Source organism: Erpetoichthys calabaricus, chromosome 2, assembly GCF_900747795.2.
Source record: "Erpetoichthys calabaricus chromosome 2, fErpCal1.3, whole genome shotgun sequence".
Taxonomy (NCBI): Eukaryota; Metazoa; Chordata; class Cladistia; order Polypteriformes; family Polypteridae; genus Erpetoichthys; species Erpetoichthys calabaricus.
In genome coordinates, this window is record NC_041395.2 from 55,171,030 (window position 1) to 55,194,961 (window position 23,932).

The following is a 23,932-nucleotide window of genomic DNA, read 5'->3' on the forward strand; positions in this document are numbered from 1 at the left end:
TATACAATATGAAGAAGAGATTCAGGGCATCAACTGCCAATGGGTGTAGGAATTGCTTCAACATATGAAACAAATTATGTGTCACAGCGGTTCATTACTAAAGTGAAAGATCTGGAAAGTGGAGTAGTACCAAGAACTATAGAAGATACAGCTAATTTTAACACTAGAATTACCAGAGCCTACGAAAAAACTTGTAGATCCAGCCCACCTTAAATCCGTTCGCACCTCTCCCTCAGCGTCTTTTGTCCTATAAATGTGCCGATTAAGACAAGCAGCAACCAGCCTGCTATTCCATCCCCCCACCAGCTTAGAACGAGTACAAACTTCTTCCAGCTCATTCCTTGATTGATTATCTGGGAGTGAAGTGGTGGAGTTTTAAAGTGAAAATAATAGATCGTTATTTGGAACACAAGCATTTCATGTGTGTTCCGTTTCTACAATAATCTGTGTAAAACCATTGTTAAAACAGAAACGTTTTTCATATTTTAGTAGTAAATGACAAAATGTTGGCATAAACTATATAATGTGTGAAGCCTGAAGTCCAAAGATCAAATAAACACTTTCACAAAAGGTATGCATTTGCTACGACTGCTTCGGTGGCGCAACGGTATCAACTGTTGACTGATAATCAAAACTTCACGGGTTCGTTTTGAGAAGTGAGCTGCTCTTATTCTTACTATCTTAGAATAAAAACATACATTTGATTTCAGTCTGTAATAGCCGGTGTAAATTTATGAAACGTGTAAAGCTTAGCTTTGTTTTTTTTTTTTTTTTATTCAGTTTTATTCTCTCAGTGGCGTTCACGATTCCACCCCCCAAACCCAAACCCCCCCACGATCAGGCTCTTATATATAAAGTACACAGACGGCAGCTTCCACCTGCAGTTATAGACTATTCAGTACGCAAGCGACTCTCCAGGCTCCAGACTCTCCAAGCTCACTTCTCAAAACGGACTCAAACCCGTGAAGTTTTGATTATCAGTCAACAGTTGATACCGTTGTGCCACAGAAGCGGTCGTAGCAAATGTGATCTTTGGACTTCAGGCTTCACACATTATATAGTTTATGACAATATTTTGTCATTTACTACTAAAATATGAAAAACGTTTCTGTTTTAACAATGGGTTTACACAGATTATTGTAGAAACGGAACACACATGAAATGCATGTGTTCCAGATAACGATCTATTATTTCCACTCTAAAACTCCAGCACTTCACTCCCAGATAATCAATCAAGGCATGAGCTGGGAGAAGTTTGTGCACGGTTTGTGGCAGTGGGGGATGGAATAGCAGGCTGCTTGCTGTTTGTCTTAATCGGCACATTTACAGGACAAAAAACGCTGAGGGAGAGGTGCGAATGGATTTAAGGTGGGCCGGATCTATGAGTTTTTTAGTAGGCTCTGGTAATTCTAGTTGTTAATCCATATAAATGACTGAGGAAAGCAGGAGTTTAGTTTCAGATTAAATACTTCCTGCCTCAGCTGTAGACACAGTTTCAATGTTTAAAATTTGGAGGTTAATAAATTGACTTCCAGAAGAGCTGGTTAAGGGTAATTTTGCACAAATATAAGGTAATACTTCATTTGTGATTGTACTGTAGTTATATGGAACAAATTACCTGGGAGTGTTCATGAAAGCAACACCTTGGAGGTAGCACCTCTAGGTAGTAACCAAACAGTGAAATCGTAAGTACAAGAGGCTCCAGGACTAACTCTCCTTGATAATATTAAGAGTTCAGTAATGAAGGAGTCACTTAAAGTAGGACTGTTGTGACTCAGAATAAAGTGGAGCAAGTTAAGGTGGTATAGGAATATAGTGGAGATATCCCCTAAGAGTTTTCTGCAGAAGGTGTACCAGGAATGGCACATTAAGAATAGGGGTACAATCAGTTTTCCTGTGTTTTGAACATTCTAAAAAACTTTCCTAAACTTTTCCAGTGTATTTTTCCTAACAATAAAGTGAATACTTGTACATGAGGTGTACACATTTAAGAAAGGTTAAAGAAAATAAGACAGAAGTGTTTAAAACTGGAGGGTAGTAAGCCAGACAGATACCCATAAGAGCACACATAGGGAACTGACTGAAGGTTAATTTTGCACAAATGTAAGATAATACTTCTTTACACAAAGGATTATATGTATGTGGAACAATTTACCTACGAGAGTTCTTGGAAGTAGCAACTAGGAGGCCTTCAAATCTAAAACTGATATGTTATTTTGGAATCTTTGGGGAATATAAAAATTCAAGCTGTGTCTGTCTAAATTGCCAGTTTCTGTAAGCATATACTTATTTTTCTGCAGCTTTTGTAGAAACGTTTTTTTATCAAGTTCCAGGAAATGTTATTTTCAACAACAGGGACACGTAGTGTCAAATTAAAGTACAAGTAGAACAAACAGGGAAAGAAAGAAAAAACTTTGCATTCACAAAAACCCTTGCAGGCTGAGCCACACAGTATGTAGGCTACAGGTCTATTGACACACGATACACTATATGTCCAGAAAAATTAGAAATTACAAACTTATTCGGTACAAGAGTGTTTATATTTCAGGACAGAAGAAGTGTGAATAATTTCATGACCCAAGAATATAAGACCTGAAAAATGGTGCGGTAATCAATATCACAATAAGGTACAACATTATATTAAATATATAAACCATTTGAAAATATTTTTCTTGTAAATAAGTGGAAATATAAAACAAAAACATTTCACTTACTGTAATTTTACTAAAATGATACACAATGGAGTCATCCACTAGGTGGCAGAAGTTAAACACAGCAGGAGACTGGAAAAGAAATGTTTCTTTTCACTTTCGCAACATAAATGTAGATAGTATGGAACACTGACTAAAGCTTTTGTTATAAAAAGGCCATTCAGGTAGCAGCTGTTAAGTATTATAATACTTCTGAAACCCACATTTTAAATTACTGATTCTTTCATCACTGATTAAAGATTCATCAAATCCTGTAATAGTTTCAACAATGGTATAATAAAAACTGAATATTATGAGTAATGTGCATCTTATAGCTGAATATTCAAGAATAGAAAACATTAAGTGAATGCTACTTGCTAAAATAAGTAAATTAATATAAGCATTGTCAAAAAGAGATTTAAGGGTTGATACACTGAGATTAAAAGGCAAGTTGCACTACCAGTGCAAACTTGCATTAAAAAAGTCACTATGCAGATGGTCAGAATCTAAGCTGCTTTTATGTTTTCCTTACTCAGCTTGATAGTGAGCATTAAAAATATAAATAAAATATAGCACTTAGGAAGTCAAGGTTAGCCTTAATAAATAAACATAAGTACCTTTGCTGGAGTACTACAACTGAAGCCAAAGTAGTAAGCACAATGATATGTCAGAATGAATAAGCTTGGAAAATGAATGAATAAGGGCGGCACGGTGGCGCAGTGGGTAGCGCTGCTGCCTCGCAGTTAGGAGACCCGGGTTCACTTCCTAGGTCCTCCCTGCATGGAGTTTGCATGTTCTCCCCGTGTCTGCGTGGGTTTCCTCCGGGTGCTCCGGTTTCCTCCCACAGTCCAAAGACATGCAGGTTATGGTCATTGGTGATTTTAAATTGTCCCTAGTGTGTGCTTGGTGTGTGTGTGCGCCCTGCCCGGGGTTTGTTTCCTGCCTTGCACCCTGTGTTGGCTGGGATTGGCTCCAGCAGACCCCCGTGACCCTGTCATTAGGATATAGCGGGTTGGATAATGGATGGATGAATGAATAACAAATATTTTGTTTTCTGTAACTGTAAAATTTCTTCATACAGTTTAAAAAAGAAAACTATTGTAAATGTTCTGTAATATGGGCTGCCATCATTCAGGAACATTATGTATAAAGTACAGCTGTACCAAATATTCTATTCCAACTAGTTTTTTAGCCAAATAATGCAAAAATGAGAGTATTCAAGTTCAAAAAAATTCTGAATAGTTACATGCGTATTTTAAAATTATCTGGGGAGTATGAGAGACACAGGAATGGAAATAGCCTTTTTATGTTGATTATAGGTGAGTGGCATTTTCAAAAGTGCTTCTTCCATGCTGCTCAAAAGATCTGCTGTGAACATGTACTCCTAGCTGCTGTGCACGTTTGTCCAACCGAGTGCTTCCCAGCTCCACCTCACACCATTCACGTGACGTCATAAAAAACCTGTAGACCAGACTAATCCCCACTCTGTGGGCTGACCCAAGGCAGGATCCAAATCAGAGACTTGCAGCAGCCATGCATCACAATCGATGGACTTTAGCAGCAGGGAGACACCTCCAAAGTGCTCTCTAAAGGCTTGTTTAACACATGGGCACAGCTACAGATGTGGTCATACACAGATGATGCACTACCTGGTCTGTTTAAATTTCAACCGTTCAGTGCACTACACTACACTACATGGTTGCTGAATATCTCCAAAGTTTTTTCTTTGCCTTTACATATTAATCTAACAGAAATTCCCATTTCTGCCTGCCAAATCTGTTGTCAAACTCGCTCAGATAGCTGCTTTTGATGCCAGCTTCTCCTGGTATTCCCATCCCCTTGGGCAGTCCGTGGCCACCTGGTGAGCATGTCCCTCTCATGTCTGCTCCCTGAGGTCTCAATACTATTTCTTGTGGGATTGCAAATTATTTACGTAGTCACAGAAGTCAGACTCAATCAAACATTCAAAGGCTTTTTTTTTCCCAATCATTCTTTTACTTTGGTTTATTTGTGTTAATAGTGTTTTCAACAATAGAATTTTGCACTTTCCGTATTTTTCAGGCAAGGGTAAAACAAAGAACAGCGGAGTGTGGAAGTTTAAGGCTGTTTGCAGTCTCAGTGATGTGACGATTTCACGTGGTCCATCAGCAAAGGCTTAACCGTTTATGACATCACTCCTTTGAAACCATTTTAAATTCAAGTATCCCTCAAAAATGAGCATAATAAAACAGAAACAGTCAAACTCAGAGGACAATGGGAGTTGGGCACCTGGTAGTACAGCATTGCTCAAAAAACAGCTTCTGTTGTCTGATGTAGTAAAAAGAGTCAAGATTTAGAAAATCAGTAGCCCTGAAGCCTCAAACGTTAACGAAGCAATAGCTCAGACAATATGCACGTTCAGCCTATTTCAACACTTGTGGATGTAGGTTTGAGAAATTTAATTGCTGTTCTAGAGCCCTGTTACAAGGTTTTATATTGTTAATTTTTTGATAAAAAAATTATTTTAGCCAAGTATGAAAATATTTCGGAAAACTTTAAAATTAATTTGTATGATGGGCATCTCATTCATGATTCATTCATGATGGACATCTCATTCACAACAGACATGTAGACATCTCAATGCAGCACACAGTTGTTTATGAGTTTAACTGCATGCTGCACTGATGACAATTTCAACTGACAATTTGCTGTGCTCCACTGTGAAAATGTAACTGGTACACATGCGGCTGAAATGCTTGCAAATGCTGCTTCTGAAATGAGAGAATGATTGAAAATACAACATCAAATTCCTGTGTTTATCAGAGACAGTTGTAGCAACATAAAGAAGGTTATGCAAGGTGCAAACCAAGAAAATGTATGTTGTTTTGATCACACTCCTCGGCTATCTATTCATAACTCCCTGTACAGTGAGAATTCTGTCAACAACCTCATTACCATAGCAAGAAAAACAGATGGCTATTTCAAACATTCCACCAGTGCTATGGTCAGAGCGTGTGAGAAATAAAAAGAACTGAAATTACCTGAACATGAACTCATGCAAGATGTTGTCACAAGATGGATTTCTCTATACAGTTCTACATGTGTGAAAGATTATTAGAAGTGTGGAGTTATTTTCTTTATGACTGAGGAAAGCTCAAGTTACAAGCTCCGTGGAAGTTAATGCAGATTCTTTTAACTATTTTACAACCATTTAAAGAATTAACTGGAGATGTTTCATACGAAACAGCTTTATATAATCATGCAATGCCCTTACTCAGTATTTGAACAACCAGTTGTCCAGTACAAGTACTGACAGAGTACAAGAAATGGTGTAGGAAATTTCAAAGTCTTTACATGAAAAATTCCAGAATGTCAAAATAAATCTAATTCAAATTGTTTCACCTGTACATGACCCACGTTTTAAAGTAAAATGGTTCACTTCTCAAAAGCTATGGAAAAGACTGATATATATGCAGCCATATATAACAATGGAGATAAAGAACATTTGACAACAGATTCACCTACGAAAAAAGCTAAAAATCAGTGCAGGAGTTTACTCATGCTGGGATTACTTAGATGACAAAAGAATTAAGAGTCCAGTATTGCTGTTACAGTATTTGAGCAAGAATATCTGACCTATGTTTCAAAGAGCTATTTGCAGATGACAGTGATCCCCTGTCTTGGTGGGAAGACAATTCAATTTGGGAACACCAGCTAGCAATGGTAGTAATGTTTGTTCAGCAGGAAGATTTAGTCTTCTTCCCAACTGAGCTGAACAGTTGATACTTCTGAAGTGGAACATGGACTTTTTGCATTGTAGAGGCTAGAAACACTTATATCTCCAAACTTAAACTTCACGACTATTGATTTATGATTAATGTTTTTGAGATAAAAAAATAAATTTTTTAAAACCTCAAGTTTTTAATTTTGTTTAGTGTGTAAACAAATCCATGTCAAAAATACTCTTTATACTAATAGCTAGAATTTCAAGAAAATGACATATTAAATACACAGTACTGTCCGCAAGTGCTCCCATTTCAATTACTGTACTATTTGCATTCATACTCGACCTCTATCTGGAAATCGAAAATTCATATTCGGCCGAATAGTGAAAAATCAGGTATTCAATAAAGCCCTTGTATAAACTTTTTTTTTTTTTTTTTTTAACTATGTCACAAATGTAGGCCTTGTGAGTGCCTTAATGGGGATTTGACTTGGTGAGATACAATCTTGACACAATCTTGTACAAACATTCCTGCACCTGGAACTTTAGGTCTCACATCGAGTGATGTCACATTTCTTCCCTGCAAACTCCATCCCTTCTGGTGCAGCATTACAAAAAAGCTCAAGACCAGGAGTCTGACATCATTTGACCAACAAACATCCTGGAAAGAAGCTTGGAGACCAAAACAGAAGAAGACAAGTCATCCTTCCATTTCTTTCTTCAAACTTACAGTTTTTCCTTTTTTCATTATTCCATTAAATGGTGTTTTCCTAAGCTGGGTCCTCAACTCTTCTTAAGATTTCTTTTTTAATTTGTGTAACAATTATTATACTAGGTCACTTGGTGTCATTATTATTTGCAGCATGTGGGTAATGTACTTCAGGAAATGTTCTGCCACAGATTCTTTGATTTTTTTCTTGGGTCACAAAAACAACTTTGTTAACTTTGTCAATAGAAAGCCATAGCACATGCAGAACTAGGTCACTGGGAACTAAATCCTAAATAAAAACCACCAAAAACATACAGTATGAGCCAGCAGCGATTAAAAGCAGCAGTGAACACCTCTGAGTACTTTGCAGATAATCTGTGAGGAAGGTAGCCTATGAAATTTAATAATACAGCAAATGTTGACTGTTAATTACATTTACAACTGACATTTTTTATCAAGATCTAGCCTAAAGCCCCACTTAAGGCCCACTTAAGCCAATTAATGCTTGCACACTCACATAAACATCCACACTCGTTCATGCAATTACTTTTGTATCCTTTATATAGTGATCAACTCACAATAGAGTAATTAAACCGATCCCAACAAAGCTAAGACCCCATATTCATGGCACATTATGATTTATAGTTTTGAATATGTTTTATAGAAACTGGGTAAACATATTTTTAACAACATGGTTAATAAAATCTATTTTATCTAACATATTTACCCTATGCACATGGTTTCCACATGTTGGCAAGTTTGTGCTTCTTCTAGAATTTAGTTCATAATCATATTTTAGTACTATTCATTATTATTTTCCAATACTGATGCAGAGACGCTAATGTATAAAAGTACTTCTGAAACTGAATTCCAGCTACAAAACAAATTATTCACACATCATAGCTTTTCATCCTGACATAAATATAAGAAAATAGGGGGCTTCGCCCCCTGCTCGCTTTACTCGCCAACCCCAGTGTTTGGTTTTCCGGATACACACTTTTAAGATTTTATTTTCTTTGAATTGTTGCTATTCCATTAGTTTCACTTTTATTTCAGAACTTCTGTAAAAACAATATTTGTAATCTTGCGAGTCCCAATATGCTGAATCTTTTTAATGAGGTCAGGACAGGTTTCTCTGTTTGTAATTTCAGCATAGACAAAACGATCTACATCATCAGCAGTTAATATTTTTTTTTTACAAAGTAAAAAAGTACGCAGAGTTCTGCATTGGACTCCTGTCTGTAAAGTCGTGCTATTTTCCTCTCACAGATCCAAACGTACATGGGGTTACCAAGGTCATACCCCAGCTTTTGTCTAGGTTTTTGTACAAGGGCTAGACAGAACGTTTTTGACTCCTGGGGTAAATTTAGCTTTTTAAATAAGCAGACAGGTAAATATATATACACTAACAAAGTAACCAATAAATGCATGTGCGGTAAACTCCGTTTTTGAAATTCTCAAGATTCTTTATTTGTCACATGAATAGTTATACAGGACAACACGCAGTGAAATGCATCCTGATCCGCTTATCAAAAACTGTGCAAAGTTAGAAGAATATCAGTTAGATTAACAAAAAGTCATAGATTGAAAGATAACAGTATAGTAGAACATAATAAATAAGTAAAATTATGTGAATAAAGTAGAATTAAGTGTTAAGGTGCAATAGTGTAGTAATTATTGTGCAAAACCAAAGTTAGACTGGTACATAGTTAAATGAGGCAGTTTGTTTGTTTGCGTTACTGCGATCTTTACTTTCTTTTTTTATATTTTCTAATTTTCCTACTTTCATATCCTTTAACTTTCTCCACATGTGTATAGTGCCGCTTTTTTTTTGAGCCTTTCTAATTTCACTGGTTTCATAGTCTCGTTTGTAAACGTCTTTATGAAGTTCACTCATTGTCTTTTAATTCTGAGCCGTACAGTACAATGCATAGAACAAAATAAATCCTCAATACAGTATAAAAATAAAAATTCTAGAAGTACGGAGTAGAATTTCACATTAGATGATATCACATAATATGATTTGGATTAGTTTTAAGTCCTGGAGACCTCATTCATCAAGCTGCCTCCCCCATTTTGCCATTCCACATCTGAAATGGCGCTAACCCGATGAAAGGACCCCTCATTCCCACGTCCCCATTCATCCCCATTCATCTTAGGCAGGCAATCTACAATTTAAAGAGATTGTTATTTTCTTGTGAATTGTTACATATCCATTATTTTCTCTTTTACTTTAAAAACTTTTGTAAAAACAATACTTGTTTCTTTATTTCCTGCCCCACACGAGGTTACATCTCTTTCTTCCCAGACGTATAATACTGCTCGTGTTGTGAAGGGTGTTGCGGCTGAACGTATGCTAAAGATATGCCTTTGGATCATTTGCTGTCTTTTTGCTGCTTGCTAGCTGCCTCTTCTGCCTGTCGCATGACAATGTTTTAAGAGCTGGGAACACATGATGTTTGCCTGCCAAAAGCAATCCAACAACTGCTAGCTTAGAGGTCTGTTGATTTGTTTTAAATGATGGTTCACTGCCTGGTCTCGCGTGACGTTGTAAAAGCAATACCTGTCTTATTTCTGGACCACGCCCGCGCATCTCATGTTTACCGTCCCCACGAGATGTACCGTGGCAAGTCTCCTTGGTCTTGCGGGTCTTTAAAATGTCTTTTGAGATTATCACGTATCGTAGACTATCAGGACAGGGGACAGGATTTCTTTTTATAATAGAGAGATGTGAAAATATCCCCATTATGGTTAACATAGAAATTGATCAGTTGTGTATTTTTCAAATACAACTCAGAAGATGGTGGGGAAAGAAGTTAACATAATTTTTGTTTTGCACAAAAGTGCTGTTGTTGGCACAGTTTCATTCAGTGCCTAATCCACAATATTAAGGACATAATTAATTCTTAGTCTGTCCGAATGCCACATGGATTCCCCTTCAATTTTCTTGTAGTTTTGCATGGCCATCAGCATGCTGCCGATGATATTCATTGGTGGTTTTGTGATCAGATGTCAATGTTACAATAATCAGCTACACATACAAGCATGCCTGGTTTTGTGCTGTTTTACTTTCTTATTTACATTTTAAAATGTACATCACCTTTGAATAGATAAGTGAACACTGCATATACTTACGTCAGGAAAAATAATTGCAAAAATCTGTGATAAAATATATCATTTTCAATATCCTTTATCACAAATATACGACAAATACCAAAGGTACATTTTCTGAATTCAAACATTTTGCCTCCTCAAAGTGCATGTATTTGGTACATTTAAAGGCTTTTGCTCTGTACTGGTGCCCAGTTTCAAATGTGTTATTTAAAATCATAAAAATGATTCACAGTAAAACAATAATTTGCATGACAATTGAATGTACACCATTACTGAGAAAAAGTAACTAACTTGAAAAGTACCAAACACATCCTTTAAGCACCACTGAATCCACAACAATCAGGTGTACCTGCATATACACATTGGTTTGTATTTATGAACATGAGCCTTGTTCGCATAGACAAGGAACTACGAATCCTTTTGGTCAAAAAGAAAAGAATACAAAATGTGCTAATAATAAAGCATACATACAGTACACCCCTACACACAATGTATAATCCATCCATCCATTTTCCAACCCGCTGAATCCGAACACAGGGTCTTATTGCATAACATTGGCACAAATGAAAAATAATTGAAAAGTGTACCTGGTGAATTTCCTGCCATCCATTTTCATCTTTACAGCTGACAGTAGCATGTTCATGTAACAGTAACTCACAACAGTACGGGTCACCTCCCACCATTGCTGTATGGTACAAGGCTGTTAGTCCACGACGGTCTTTATAATCTGGAGAAGCTCCCAGTTCCAAAAGTGTCTGAAATAAACACACATTATAAAATGAGATGAAAGGTGGATCAAACAGTCAGAATCCACATAGAAAGCAGGTTTCTCACTTAAGAGTTTTTTGACATTTCATGTATATTTCTAACACCCCTAGGATTTGTAACTTTCAGTTTATTATAGAAATACCAGTAGTGCCCACTTTGCGAACAATCAAAAAGAAATGATTTACTTTTCTGGAAAGAAGCAGTATAGAAAGTAATAATGAGGTGTTCAGATTGTAAAACTGTTTCTAGATAATTAAGAAGACCCAAAATACTTTTTAAGCCATAAATCAGTCAACAATGTGATGTTTTGTTACATTATTTCAGAAAAATGGTTAAATATAAGTCCCTAAAATGTGATCTACATGTACAGATGCAGCAATTCAAAAATGTGCAAGGAATGCTGCATTATTATGAAATGTGTTACCCGTAACATACTGCTTGAACTCAGACTATTTCAGACAATTTCAGTAATGGAACTGTACTAGCTTCAAAAACCAAGTGACCAAGGCGGAGAAGTGGCCACCTTAAATCCCTTCGCACCTCTCTATCAGCGGCTTTTATTTTGTAAATGAGTCGATCAGCACAAGCTGCAAGCAGCCTGCTGTCCCATCCCCCGTCTTGACAGAGCTCAGCTCGGGCAAAACATTCTCCCAGCTCAAGCCAAGGCTCCTTATCTGCATGTGAGGTGCCTGGAATTGTATAGGGTAAATAATACAGTATATCATTATTTGAAATACATGCATTTCATGTGTGTTCCGTGTCTACAAAGATCTGGGTAAGTGTAGGATGAAAGGAAATGTGAGAAAAGCTGAACACATACCTAAAGCAGAACCTTTTTCCATGTTATACTAATAACAACATGAAGTGTATAATGTGTGAAGACTTCAGTCCAAACATCAAATAAACACATGTGCTTTTATTCAAGAATATAACCAAAGGGGGAAAAAAAAGCATTTAAGTTACATGTGGCTGCCAATGACTTAAAAACTCAAGGTTAAATGTCAATCGACAAGGAGTTTACACTCATTCTTGAATGGCGCAGAGGTAAGAACTGCTGCCTTATAACCCCAAATCCTGGGTTCAAGACCAGGTGCTCCGCGTTTTGAGTAGTGAGCTGCTATTATTATCATTATTATTTCTGCAATATAATAAAAAACATACATTTGATTTGAGTCTGTAACACCCAGTCTAAATTTTGGCTACTTGTAAAAGTTAGCGCTTGTTTTATTATTATTATTCAGTTTTATTCTCTCAGTGACGTTCACCGTGCTGACGGTGTATAAATTATACAACAGTGAATCACAATTGATTTAATTTGTCTTTTTTGACACTGATCATCAGTAAAAGCCTCTTTTACTGCTAGTGTTATTGAGTTACACCAGCATCCTGAGCAGTTAAGTTTTACTATTTTAGTCTACTCTCTCTATGTTAAGTTTGAAAAAAAAGTGCTAACGTTTAAACACTTAAAGAATGTCAGTTTAAAGTAGTGTTGAATCAGTACATAAACATTGACTGGTATCAATATCAGTTTCTGGACCTCAGTACCAGTACAAAAACAGTTTCAAAGGAAATAATGAATAAAACACTCCTACCCAATCTCAAAGCTGCTTTATTCTACGAGCCAGCATAGACACAGGCTATACTGCGTAACCATAGGTTAAAGTCTATTGAACACCACTGAACCCATAAAAGTCACACTGTATAATGTATGTTTACTTCAATTTACATACAGTACAAATAGAAAGACTAGCTAACGTATCCGGTGAGTGTTTTCAGAGAGCTCACTGTTTTTCACCTTTCTACTATTTCTGAGTTTCTGAAGTCAAGTCATGATAAAAAGAAACTGATAAATTACGGCTTCCTGGAACACAGGCCTGGTGTTCTACAGGGTTTTTAAAGGAATGAAAGAGATTTAGAGTGATCAGCAATCACTTGAAATAAATATAGGGAAAACCAGAGGGAATATGGCTAAAGCAGGCAAGCCAAGTACATTTTGTCATTTTGGTGTCGTCTTTTTGGCCCTGAAGAAAGTAGTGAGGGGATCATTACATGTGCTGTAGAATAAAAAATAAATGTGACAAGAGATATATAGCGGGATTACCATAAATCTTTAATGTTGTCTTGCCCTTTCTGAAGTGTACTACAATATAATAACAACATTCACAAACCTGGCTAATCCAATTCTTGGTCAATAATGAATGGAGCCTATCACCAACAAATGCATCTACTGTATGTATTAATTATTGCAAACCACTTAATCCAGTTCATGGTCAAGGGGTTTGTAGTTTTAGGCATAATGCACAAAACAACAAGACAGCAAACCCATCACACACTCATGCCACAGCCTTGTTCACTAACACTGGACCAATTCTGAGGCTTGTCTTTGAATGTGAAAGAAAAACCAGAGTAACATAAAACAAAATAAGAATGATAATTAAATAATATGAAAATGAGGTGCAAACTACTATGTGTCAACAGGGCCAAGAACAAGACTGAAAATGTGTATTCTGGGGTTGTGATGCCACAACACTAATCACAGTGTCCCTCCTTAATAAATGAAATTAAAATAATTTTATGATGATGTATATAATAACTTAACAAAACTGATTTATTTTTTTTTAGTTGAAACAGAGTGTGAATAGAAAAGCAATGGCAAAAATCAAAAGTGCGCTCCTTCAAGCATATATTTATATAGATCAATACTACTGTAGCATTTGATGTGAAAAGATACATTGAATTTTTGATACAAAAGATAATGATGTTTAGAGACTGTTTAACATATGTTTTTGACTTTTGCCCTGCATCCTCATAAAAATAACAAGCTAAATTTAATTCATGAGTTTTTGATTAAACAAATTTAACTGAATTTCTGGCCTACAACAGCAGCATCTATTAAAAATTCCAGCAGTAACAAATACAGGGTGTACCCACACAAGTGAAGATTGTTTTGCAACATATACTAAATACTTTTATCACAAGACCAGCACTTATTATGAGTCCAATGTATATCTCCTTAAAAAATCCTATGATAGAATGCTTCATAGTGAGAATTTTGGACTGTAGGCACTATTAAAAGCAAGCTGCAATTTGCTTTGTGTGCAAGTTTGTGCTCAGATGGCCTGTACAAAAGCTCTCTGGACATAGAACAGTTCTTTGAAACTCTGAAAAGCAATGTTGTGAGTGGCACACCACTGACAACGTAAGAATGCTTTCCATTTTTGTTTTAATTCTACATTCTTTCTATAGTATATTTACCTTTAAATGTTATCTATCACTAACCCTGAAACTAAGGGCTCGTTTATACTTCACGCTCAGAACGTGTACGCTGCCACGCATTCCCAGCGTACATTTGACGTGTCCTCTGAACAGGTCCTCAGAAATTAAAGCGACGTGTGCGCGAGTTGCAGTACCAGAAAAAAGTCAGGTGGCGCAGTGTGATAAAAGTCGGAACGTGACGTCAGAGTCTCTGTTTACTATCTACATGTGACAGAGAGCCACTATGCGGATCCTAGTAGGTTCCATGTGCGCGCTTCGATGTTTGATGAATGGTTCGATATGGTGAACCAAAATGCCGACATACAGATGCATCCATGGTGCTTTTAAATTCAAGCGTCGCATATTCCCGATCGTAATGACACAATACATTTTAAAAGACTCACATACCATCTTTTGTGCCATCTTTTTTTTGCAACTTAACAGCAATATAATGTACAGCGAAAAAAATTAAGGACATGGTGAAAAGGTGTATTTTGTGATTAAAGTGGAAATTTAGGTTTTAATCTCGAAATGTCCACTTTAACTTCATAGTTTACTTTATCATTAAAGCAGACCACCGTAAACGTCATCCCAGTTTTTAATCACTACGAGCTTCTTGGACTTCTTCCTGACCTGACAGCAGCGGCACGCAGCAATAGATCACCACACAGAACACATTAAATGTATGATATTCCAACTCTCTGCAAATTTAGAATCTTTAGACTTATACTTGATATCACTTTCATGATGAAATGCATTAAAGTATGTATGTTACATTTTACAGATAAATCATTAATTTTGTTTAAATAATGAATACTGTGTGATAGACGGCCAGGAACCCTGCCCCGCCGGGACGCCTGGAGGAAGGAGGGACCAGGAGAGTGGCACTTCTCTTCCCTGGGCACCTGGACGGTCCTTGATTACTGGGGAACAGCACTTCTGGGACACAAGGAGGTGCTGACAGACCAGGGATGGTGTACACCCGGAGTGCTTCCGGGTGCAAGGGCAGCACTTCCGCCACAGTGGGGAGTGCTGCCAGAAGTTCATCATCAGGCACCTGGAGCACATCCGGGGAATTATAAAAGGGGCCACCTCACTTCATTCAGGGGGGGAGCCGGAGTCGGGTGGAAGAGAACGAAGCTTGCGAGGCAGGAGTGGAGGCAGCCCGAAGGACCAAGGACTGAGTGAAAAATTGTAAATAGTTGTGTATATAGTATATTAAACGTGTGTTGTGGACATTGCGGTGTTGTGTCTGTCTGTGGCCGAGCTAGCCCTTACAACTGTTAATAATTACACACGTGGGGGTGACACAGTGGTGGAGCAGTAGCACTGCTGTGTTGCAGGGAGTCACATCGCTGGTATTCCCTGCTTGGAGTTTACATATTTTCCTGCTGGGTTTCAACACTGTGCTCTGGTTTCCTTCCAAAGATATGCAGATTTGATGACACTAAATTGATGCTAGTGTATGTGAGTGCTTATATTCAGCTTCCAATGAGCTGATACTCTGTCTAGGGATTGTTTCTGCCTCGTGCCCAATGCTAGCTGGAATGGGCTCATCCCTGGATTGATGGATTTAATCATTAAACATCCTTTTCAGAGATAACTGCGGCAAGGTGTCATCGGAATATAATGGGTGTTCCAGGCAATTCACAACACAGCGAAGCCAAACCTGCTCCCACTGTGATAATATCTCGCACTGCCACCTGGTGGATTCCTCCAGATTTACGTAAAGTATGCGCGCAAGTATAAAAAGTAAAACGCTTGCGTAGCAGGAGCATCCGCTGCAGCATGCATTGCATCGCGTGAAGTATAATCTCGGCCTAACATGTTAGACAAGAGTGCCTATTTTTCAAGAGAACCGGAAATAAAACAAATAGCACCCTTGACAAGATAGAATTGTTTCTTACAATTGTTCATGATCAAATCTCTCTCTCTCTCATGCTGTTGTTGCTCATCAGAGATTGACAAATTCATTCATCCAGTAGATGGCAGCAACTAACTGAAACATAATGCAGCAGTAACTTAAATTAGGCAAGTACCAACCTTGAACAGGACATTTTTCACATTGCATATTCACTCCTATCTAAACAACTTGGCGTCATCAACCCGCTTGGCTACATGAAAGCAAAAAAAACTTGCACACATACAGCATAGATTTATTATTTATTTCATGAGAAATTCTGGACTGAAAACAATGTAAGTTTTCATAGGCATATTACAATAAGCTAGATTTCAATTGTGACCTTCTTCTACAAAAAGTGCTCTACAAAATAAAAAAGAATTTAGTTCAAACCCACACAAGAAAGAGGGGCCTTAAGAACAAATGTCTTGTAACTTTCAAGATAATACAAGCTAGTATTCCAGCAAATTTCTGTTCTTTACAAAAAATTACATCAACATCCAGGAACATTATAAAAAATGAGGATTCCATCAAGGATTGTGTCTAGAATTGTCTAGCACATTACATTAGATTTGATAGCTATTTCTTCACAATAGCACAGTTTAAATATATGAGGATAACTATCACAAGTAAATATAAAGACCTCTTAAAATACAATTCAGGAAGCAATACAGATAAAATTAAACAAGATGTTAACAGATGTTCAACCCTCAATCTCAGTTTAGTAGGCAGAATTAATACTGTCAAAATGAACATTCTCCCTAAGCTGCTCTGTCTGTTCCACTTCATTTATGTGGAATTCGAAATGTCCAGCATTCAAAAGGCGACTCAACAAATATCTAAAGAAGAATGTGACATGGCACTACCCAACTTTCAGTTTTAGTACTGGGCAGCAAATGATAAAATCTTGAAAACTGGTAGAAAATAATGAATTTACACTGGCCTGGCTTCCAATGAAAAACAAATCTTACTCCAAATCGTTCTTGAATGTCCTGCTTTGCCCTCCATTCAATAGTAACATTCATCAATGTACCAGCAAACCAGTCTGCTACCCATAATTAAAATAAGCAAACAATGCAGGGCCGCTGCTCCTATACATTATAATCCCCTTTTTCCACTTTCTCAAACCTACTCAGTGTTTAACTTATGGAAAACATCAGGAATTAAGATACTAAGAAATTTTCACATAAAAAACGTACTTGCATCATATGAACAATTATACTCCAAATTTAATTTTCCAGCTAAATACTTTTTTCCTAAATGCAAATGTGAAATTTTGTTAAAAGAAACCTACTGTACTTTCCACATCATGCACCCATATCAATCCCAGAGGCGACACTGGTTAATGTCCATGAAGGATCAGATAGCATTTCAATAATATATAAAATATTTCAAAGAATTTTCCCTTCAAAGAAAAGGAAAGGAACATTTCAGTCATCATTTTAGAAAAACAGTGGAACTCAGCCATGCATGGAATATGCTCTAGTTCTACAGGTGAAAAGCATTGCATAATTCAACTTAACACTTGTGTAAATTTATGGTACTTGTAAAAAGTTTTTTTTTTTTTTAATTCAGTTTTAATCTCTCATTCACATTCACGTCCCCCCCGATCTGACACTGCTACTTTTCAAAGGCGTGCTATAACAGAGATGAACTCAGATGAGGATGAGGGTTCTACATCGGAGAAAGAGAACAGAAGCCCACCTCACAAGAAACGTCCACTCACACATAAGAACAATGCAGCTGCACCAGGCGTGAAGGTGAAAGGTGGCACCATTTAGATGCAGCAACAGGTCGGGCATCATCCTGCCAGTGAATTTGACCCATGTCAAATGTCATGTCCTTAAACGAAACGGCGGGGGCTTACAGAGCTTGCCAATGTGAGAGACAAGACCAGGTTTTTAACTGTTTATACAATGCACAGTCGACAGACTGGTGGACTAACTTACTTAATCACACACTCAACAAAAAAAACACAATTTCCAGTTTAGCTAAAAAGCTGAAATTTGGCAAGATGATACAACTAGGCCAGTAGTTATTCACTAAGAATGGACATTTCAATGTACAGTGCACTCCATAATGTTTGGGACAGGCACACTTTTACTTGATTTACCGCTTTGCTCCACAATTTAAAAGTACAAATCAAACAATTAGTTTCAGATGCAGAGTTTATTTCGCATACATTTCGTTTGGCCACACCATGTAGAAATTACAACACTTTTATACATGGTCCCCTGCATTTCAGAGCACCATAATGTTTGGGGACAGTTGGCATCAGAGGTGTTTGTGATAACTCAGATGTGTTTCATTGCTTCATTAGTGCAGGCATAAGATACCTAGGCTTGTTTCTACCCTTTGGAGTCTGTAGTTGCCAATGTTGAACACAAGGACAAGAGCTGTACCAATGAAAGTCAAACAAGCCGTTATGAGGTTGAAAAACAAAGATAAAACCATTTGAAACATTGTTAAAACCTCAGGATTACTTAAATTAACTGTCTGGAATATCATTAAGAAGAAAGCAAGCAATGGTGAGCTTAGTAATCACAAAGGGACTGATAGGCCAAGGAAGACCTCCACTGCTGATGTCAGAATCCTCACTATGGTAAAGAAAAATCCCCAAACGCTTGTCTGACAGATCAGAAACCATCTTTAGTATATACATGCGTACAAAGTTCTGAATGCAGCACACAGCGGTCCGGCTTGCGCTTGGTGATTTGCGGAACAGCACAAATGTAACAACTAGGTGGAGATTCGCACTGCCTTTCTGAATGCATTCCTCTCCGATGAATACCAGGCATTGTTGGAAAAGAAGTGCCAGACCTTTGTGCAAAAATCATCACAGACTCTCAGGGACTTTACCTTTGAATTCCCAGCGTTGTGCCTTAAGTGGCATTCCGACACATGGGAAGAGAAGATATTTTGACATATCCTTGATGCATGTGACCCTTGGGTGACAGCTATTCTGAGGGGAGTCATGAAATCGGTGGATGAGATGGTGAAGTTGGGGTCTGGAGTGGAGAAGGACTTGCATACTGAAGAGTCTATAGCTGCAGGTGGAAGCTTCCATGGCTGTCTTTGTATATGTACACGGGAAGCTCTGCAGTCTACTTGTGACTTTACGCTGTCACAAGTAGACTGCAGAGCTTCCCGTGTACATATACAAAGTACAGCAATGGCAAAAGTGTGAAACGCATTCTTTCTCCAATGTAGAACCCTCATCATCATCTGAGTTCACCTCTGTTAGAGCGTGTCTTTATGTGAAAACAGCAGTGTCACATGTGGGGAATGTGAACGTGACTGAGAGAATAAAACTGAATAAAAAAAACAAAGCTAACCTTTACAAATACCATAAATTAACACAGACTGTTACAGACTCAAATCAAATTTATGTTTTTATTCTAAAATAGTAAGAATAAGAGCAGCTCACTATTCAAAACTGAGTCATCTGGGGTCAAACTTGCGACCTTTTGATTACCAGCCAGCAGATCTTACGGTTGCACCACCAAAGCAGTCGTATTAAAGATGTGTCAATGTCGCACACTATTGCGGGTTCTTTTTCTATATATACTGAATAGAAGTGTACTTGTTTTGTTATACTTGTACCTTTCGTGAAAGTGGTTATTTGATTTTTGGACTTCAGGCTTCACACATTATATGCTTCATGTCTACATTTTGTCAATTATTACTAAAACATGAAAAACGTTTCTGTTTTACTGATGTGTTTACATAGATTGTTGTAGACACGGAACACACATGAAATGCATGTGTTCCAAATAACAATACAGTATTTACTCTAGTCTATACAACTCTAAGCAACTGACACGCAGGTAAACAGACTTGAGCTGAGAAAACTTTGTGCAGCGATGGAGGGTATGTGATAGTAGGCTGTTTGCTGCTTATCGACATATTTACAACACAAAAGACGTTGACGGAGAGGTGCGAAGGGATTTAAGGTGGGACGGATTTACAAGTTTTTTCATAGGCTTTGGTAATTCTAGTGTTAATCTGGCGGACTCTTTCAAAAGAAAGAAACCAAAAAGACGATGAGGGATCACGATCATCTGTCAGTGTTGTTTCTGCTCATCACACATTCTATTGGATTTCAATCTATCACAACCTTGGATTACACTTTCATCTAGATTTATCTGCCTTCCTGTGCCTGCTCGTCGGTGTGGATTCATCTTGGTTGGCTTCATCTTCGTCTGGGGAGAGCTCCCAATCACCTCCAAACCTCACACTTCATTGGGAACCTGGTACGACAAAACTTTGCATTTCTTTCAGAGGGCTGTTCACAGGGATTTCATTTCACACATTCATTGTCATCTGCTCCTGCTATACTGGACTTTGTAGTTAATGTTAATTGTTTGTGTCGCATACAAAAATAATTATCACCGTTGGGAGACTGGGGAGGGCTTTGCGTACACTTTGTAATATTTTTTGTTCTTTTTCGTTATTTAAATAATATATTCATTACTATTTATCAGTTTATTGTGCTGCTCATCAGTGTCTTGGTGTGTGAGTGTGTGAGTAACAGTTCAAGGTTGGGTGCGCTCCTGGAGTCCCCGCAATAAAATAAGTAAATCACTGTGTGAATCTTAGTGTCACTGCAATGCTACAAGGTTGCCAGACACTCAAACCGATCGAGAACATGACCCTCACAAGAGGCACACAGTGTCACTGATCACGCCATGCTTTCCTTCTTCCAGGAACTTCCATAATTATTGCTGCATCAATCAGCATATGTCACCTGTGCTTCACCTGCAGCTTTGTCCTTACATTGTGTGTCTCTTTCATGCATGTGCAAACTGGTGAAAGCTATATGCTACTTACTCCAAATGTGCGAAAAACATTTAAAAATGTAATTTCTTGTGATACATGGTTTTACCTAACTAAAATCATGAATCATAGACCCGTGGTTGGGTGGGGGATGTCGGGGCTGTTTTTCACTTCATTCTCCATTTAAAATGGCTGAATCGCACAAGAATGTTTTTAGTTTTGTTTTTTTTTCCCCCAAAAAATGACATGGCTAAGTTTTTGTAATAATATTTATGCAATCTCAGGAAACAGATCAATAATTCAATAACACTCTAACACTCACAATAAAAATCAACATATTCAGTAAGTTTTAAGGGCTTTGTTTTTACATTTGGACTTATCACCCATGAAGGCCATTTTAAACTGACATAGTACTTTTTTAAACTTATAGAAAATGCTCGACTGTAAAGCACTATTTCATTTGACAAATTAATATATTGAGCACTATGACTGTGAAGAGAAAACTCACACTTGAAAAATACTATATTAAGCCTTTAACAGTATTAAAGAAAACTGAATTATTATTATATCCTATATACAAACTATGTAATATACTACTCTTTCTCATTAGGATATTGTAGCTTTATTATTAATATTATTATAAGCTCCCTAATTGTAGCACAGCTATCTCTCTCCCATTTCGCTCCATTCTTTCTTAGAAGTGAGGCAATCTTGTTGCCCTAATTAAATGATAAGCTACTATTTGAAACCAACAAATCAGAAGTATGAGGAGGACTGATTTTTAATACCTTACCAGCTGCTTTCAAAAGTTTCTCCTTACTTTCACCCAGATCCTAAGTGTCACTGGTTAAAGGTACAATGGCTGGCTACAAAGTAACAGCGTAGATCCAATGAGTCGCACTTAAATTCATGCCTCCAAGTGTCAAACAAATGCTGGATAAATTCAATATAACATAGACTTATATCATATATTAAAAATACCCAGGCAAACAACACTAAACAAATCCAGACTGGGCAGGTGAGAGGCAAAGGTGAAGAGAGCCATTCTACAATTATTATTTAATTCATTCACATAATTATGTTTAAATGTTATTAGTTGCAAGATCTGGTATGAGAAACATCTCATCAGCTAAATGTAACCAAGACAGAGTATACTTCTCTGAGAGAAACTTAAAGCCTACAACAAAAAATAAACAATATAAGGGATCATTCTTTAAATATCAATAGTTGAAATTTCAAGAGACAGAGCTTTGAAATGAAAAAAAATGTCATCACACCTTAGTTTGTTAAAGTCAAGCATTACCTTCTGACAGAAGACATATTTCAAAACATCTAATTAGATGGAACACAGGATGAGTTTGACAGTATTTCACTCCAATTATGGTAATGAAATGAAGAAGTAGGGATATGGAGCAATTTCTGAATCACTAATTCACTCTATTATGGTAGTGGGAAACATGAAAAGAAGTTTTCAGGGTTTCCTATTTTGAATATTTTTTGTATCCTGCCTTGGGGTTCTCTGTGTAAACTTTACATCTTATTGTTTTCTTTTTACCTCAAGGAATCTATTGGCTTAATGTATTCTTGGTAAACACCTCTGGTTATGAGTTTGATTTGGGCTATTTTATCTGTCTAACACTGTTGATTCCTGTTGCCAGGACGATCCCAGAGTGGGTATGTCAACAGAGTTTGTGGCATTGTCAATCAAGATGGGATAGAAAGTCATCAAAAGGAATACATCCTCATCCAACTACATGGATTCTAAAACTCTTCAAACCTTTACAAATATCTACTTTGTTTTGACTCTCTGGTTTTTGAATTGTGAGAAGTCCATCTTGACTGATTTTGTCTTGTGATTTTTGGCTTTAGTTACTACATAGTTGATCTCCTGGTTCTGATCCTAGTTTCATTTTTTCCCCCACTATGCCTTCTTCCAGTCACTCTCTGAAATCATCATACCACTGGGCCTCACAGAAACAGATGAACTCTGATTAATGTTTATGCATATAGTCATCAGGATAAGGAATTTATGCAAATGTTTTTCTTTAGCTCCTAACTTGTAATGGCTGAGCATTTTAACTGTACTGAGCCCTGCTTTGGGTCACGCTCCCCTTCAACCAGAACCACACTGTCTAAAAGTCAAGAACTGCCTCAACAATTTACCTTTTTTTAATAATAAACTTTCAGACTAATCTTTTCTTCCTCCTATTATAGTTATTCACAGATCAGGTTTTGATTAATAAATATTCGTTATCTTCTATCAGATGTAGCATATCCAACATCAATGCTCTTTCAAACCATGTTCCACTTGTGTGGTGTTAAGTATAGTAAACCATAGTAATTCAATTTGATGCTAATGATTCAATCTATTATTGTTAACAGGAGAAGATTTTTGTTTGAGTGCTAAATAAATTCATATTTCTGTTGAAACGAAAGCATCTCCTGAGACATCTGTCAGAATTCTATGGGAGACAGTATAAAGTATATGTAAGGGGACAAAGAAGATTGTACCGTATGTCTACCACAAAAAGAAATTGTGAAGTTGAAAGGCAATAGAACTAATCACATCACCAAAACTCACTCACCAATGATCTCCATAAAAAATACATAATATACTAACTAAACCAACAATTAACTTTACTGACTACAATTTAGAAAAATAAGTAAAATATTTAATACATATTCCTAAATATTTTACTCACATTAAAACAATAAAAAAATGATGAATTAGGGAAAAAAGTCAACAACACAAAGAAGCCACAATTCTGGTCATCATTTATAAATAACAATAAATTAATCTATAAAACTCAAAATAAGCTACTGCTAAGTCCTTAACAAGTAAGAAAAGAGTAAGCAGTGACAATTATCAGATTTTTATTTAGAACTCCAGTTTACTTTGCCTTTACATTCACCGTGGCTCATCATTTTTGGTCCTTAGACATATTATATTTTAAATTCAATTCAATTTACTGTGTATACTCCTATTCAATGAGTGTAGGCTCAAAAAGCTGTAAAAT

At 37.0% G+C, this 23,932-nt stretch overlaps 1 protein-coding gene across 1 annotated transcript in view; it reads right to left on the bottom strand.

Moving 5' to 3' along the window:
• The window catches only part of shank2b (SH3 and multiple ankyrin repeat domains 2b), a 971,122-nt gene that overhangs the window by 683,307 nt on the left and 263,883 nt on the right, over positions 1-23,932 (bottom strand). Inside the window, exon 9 of the mRNA XM_028793812.2 lies at positions 10,804-10,971. Within this exon, the coding sequence (XP_028649645.1) occupies positions 10,804-10,971 (168 nt within the window). The remainder of the gene's footprint in view (positions 1-10,803; positions 10,972-23,932) is intronic.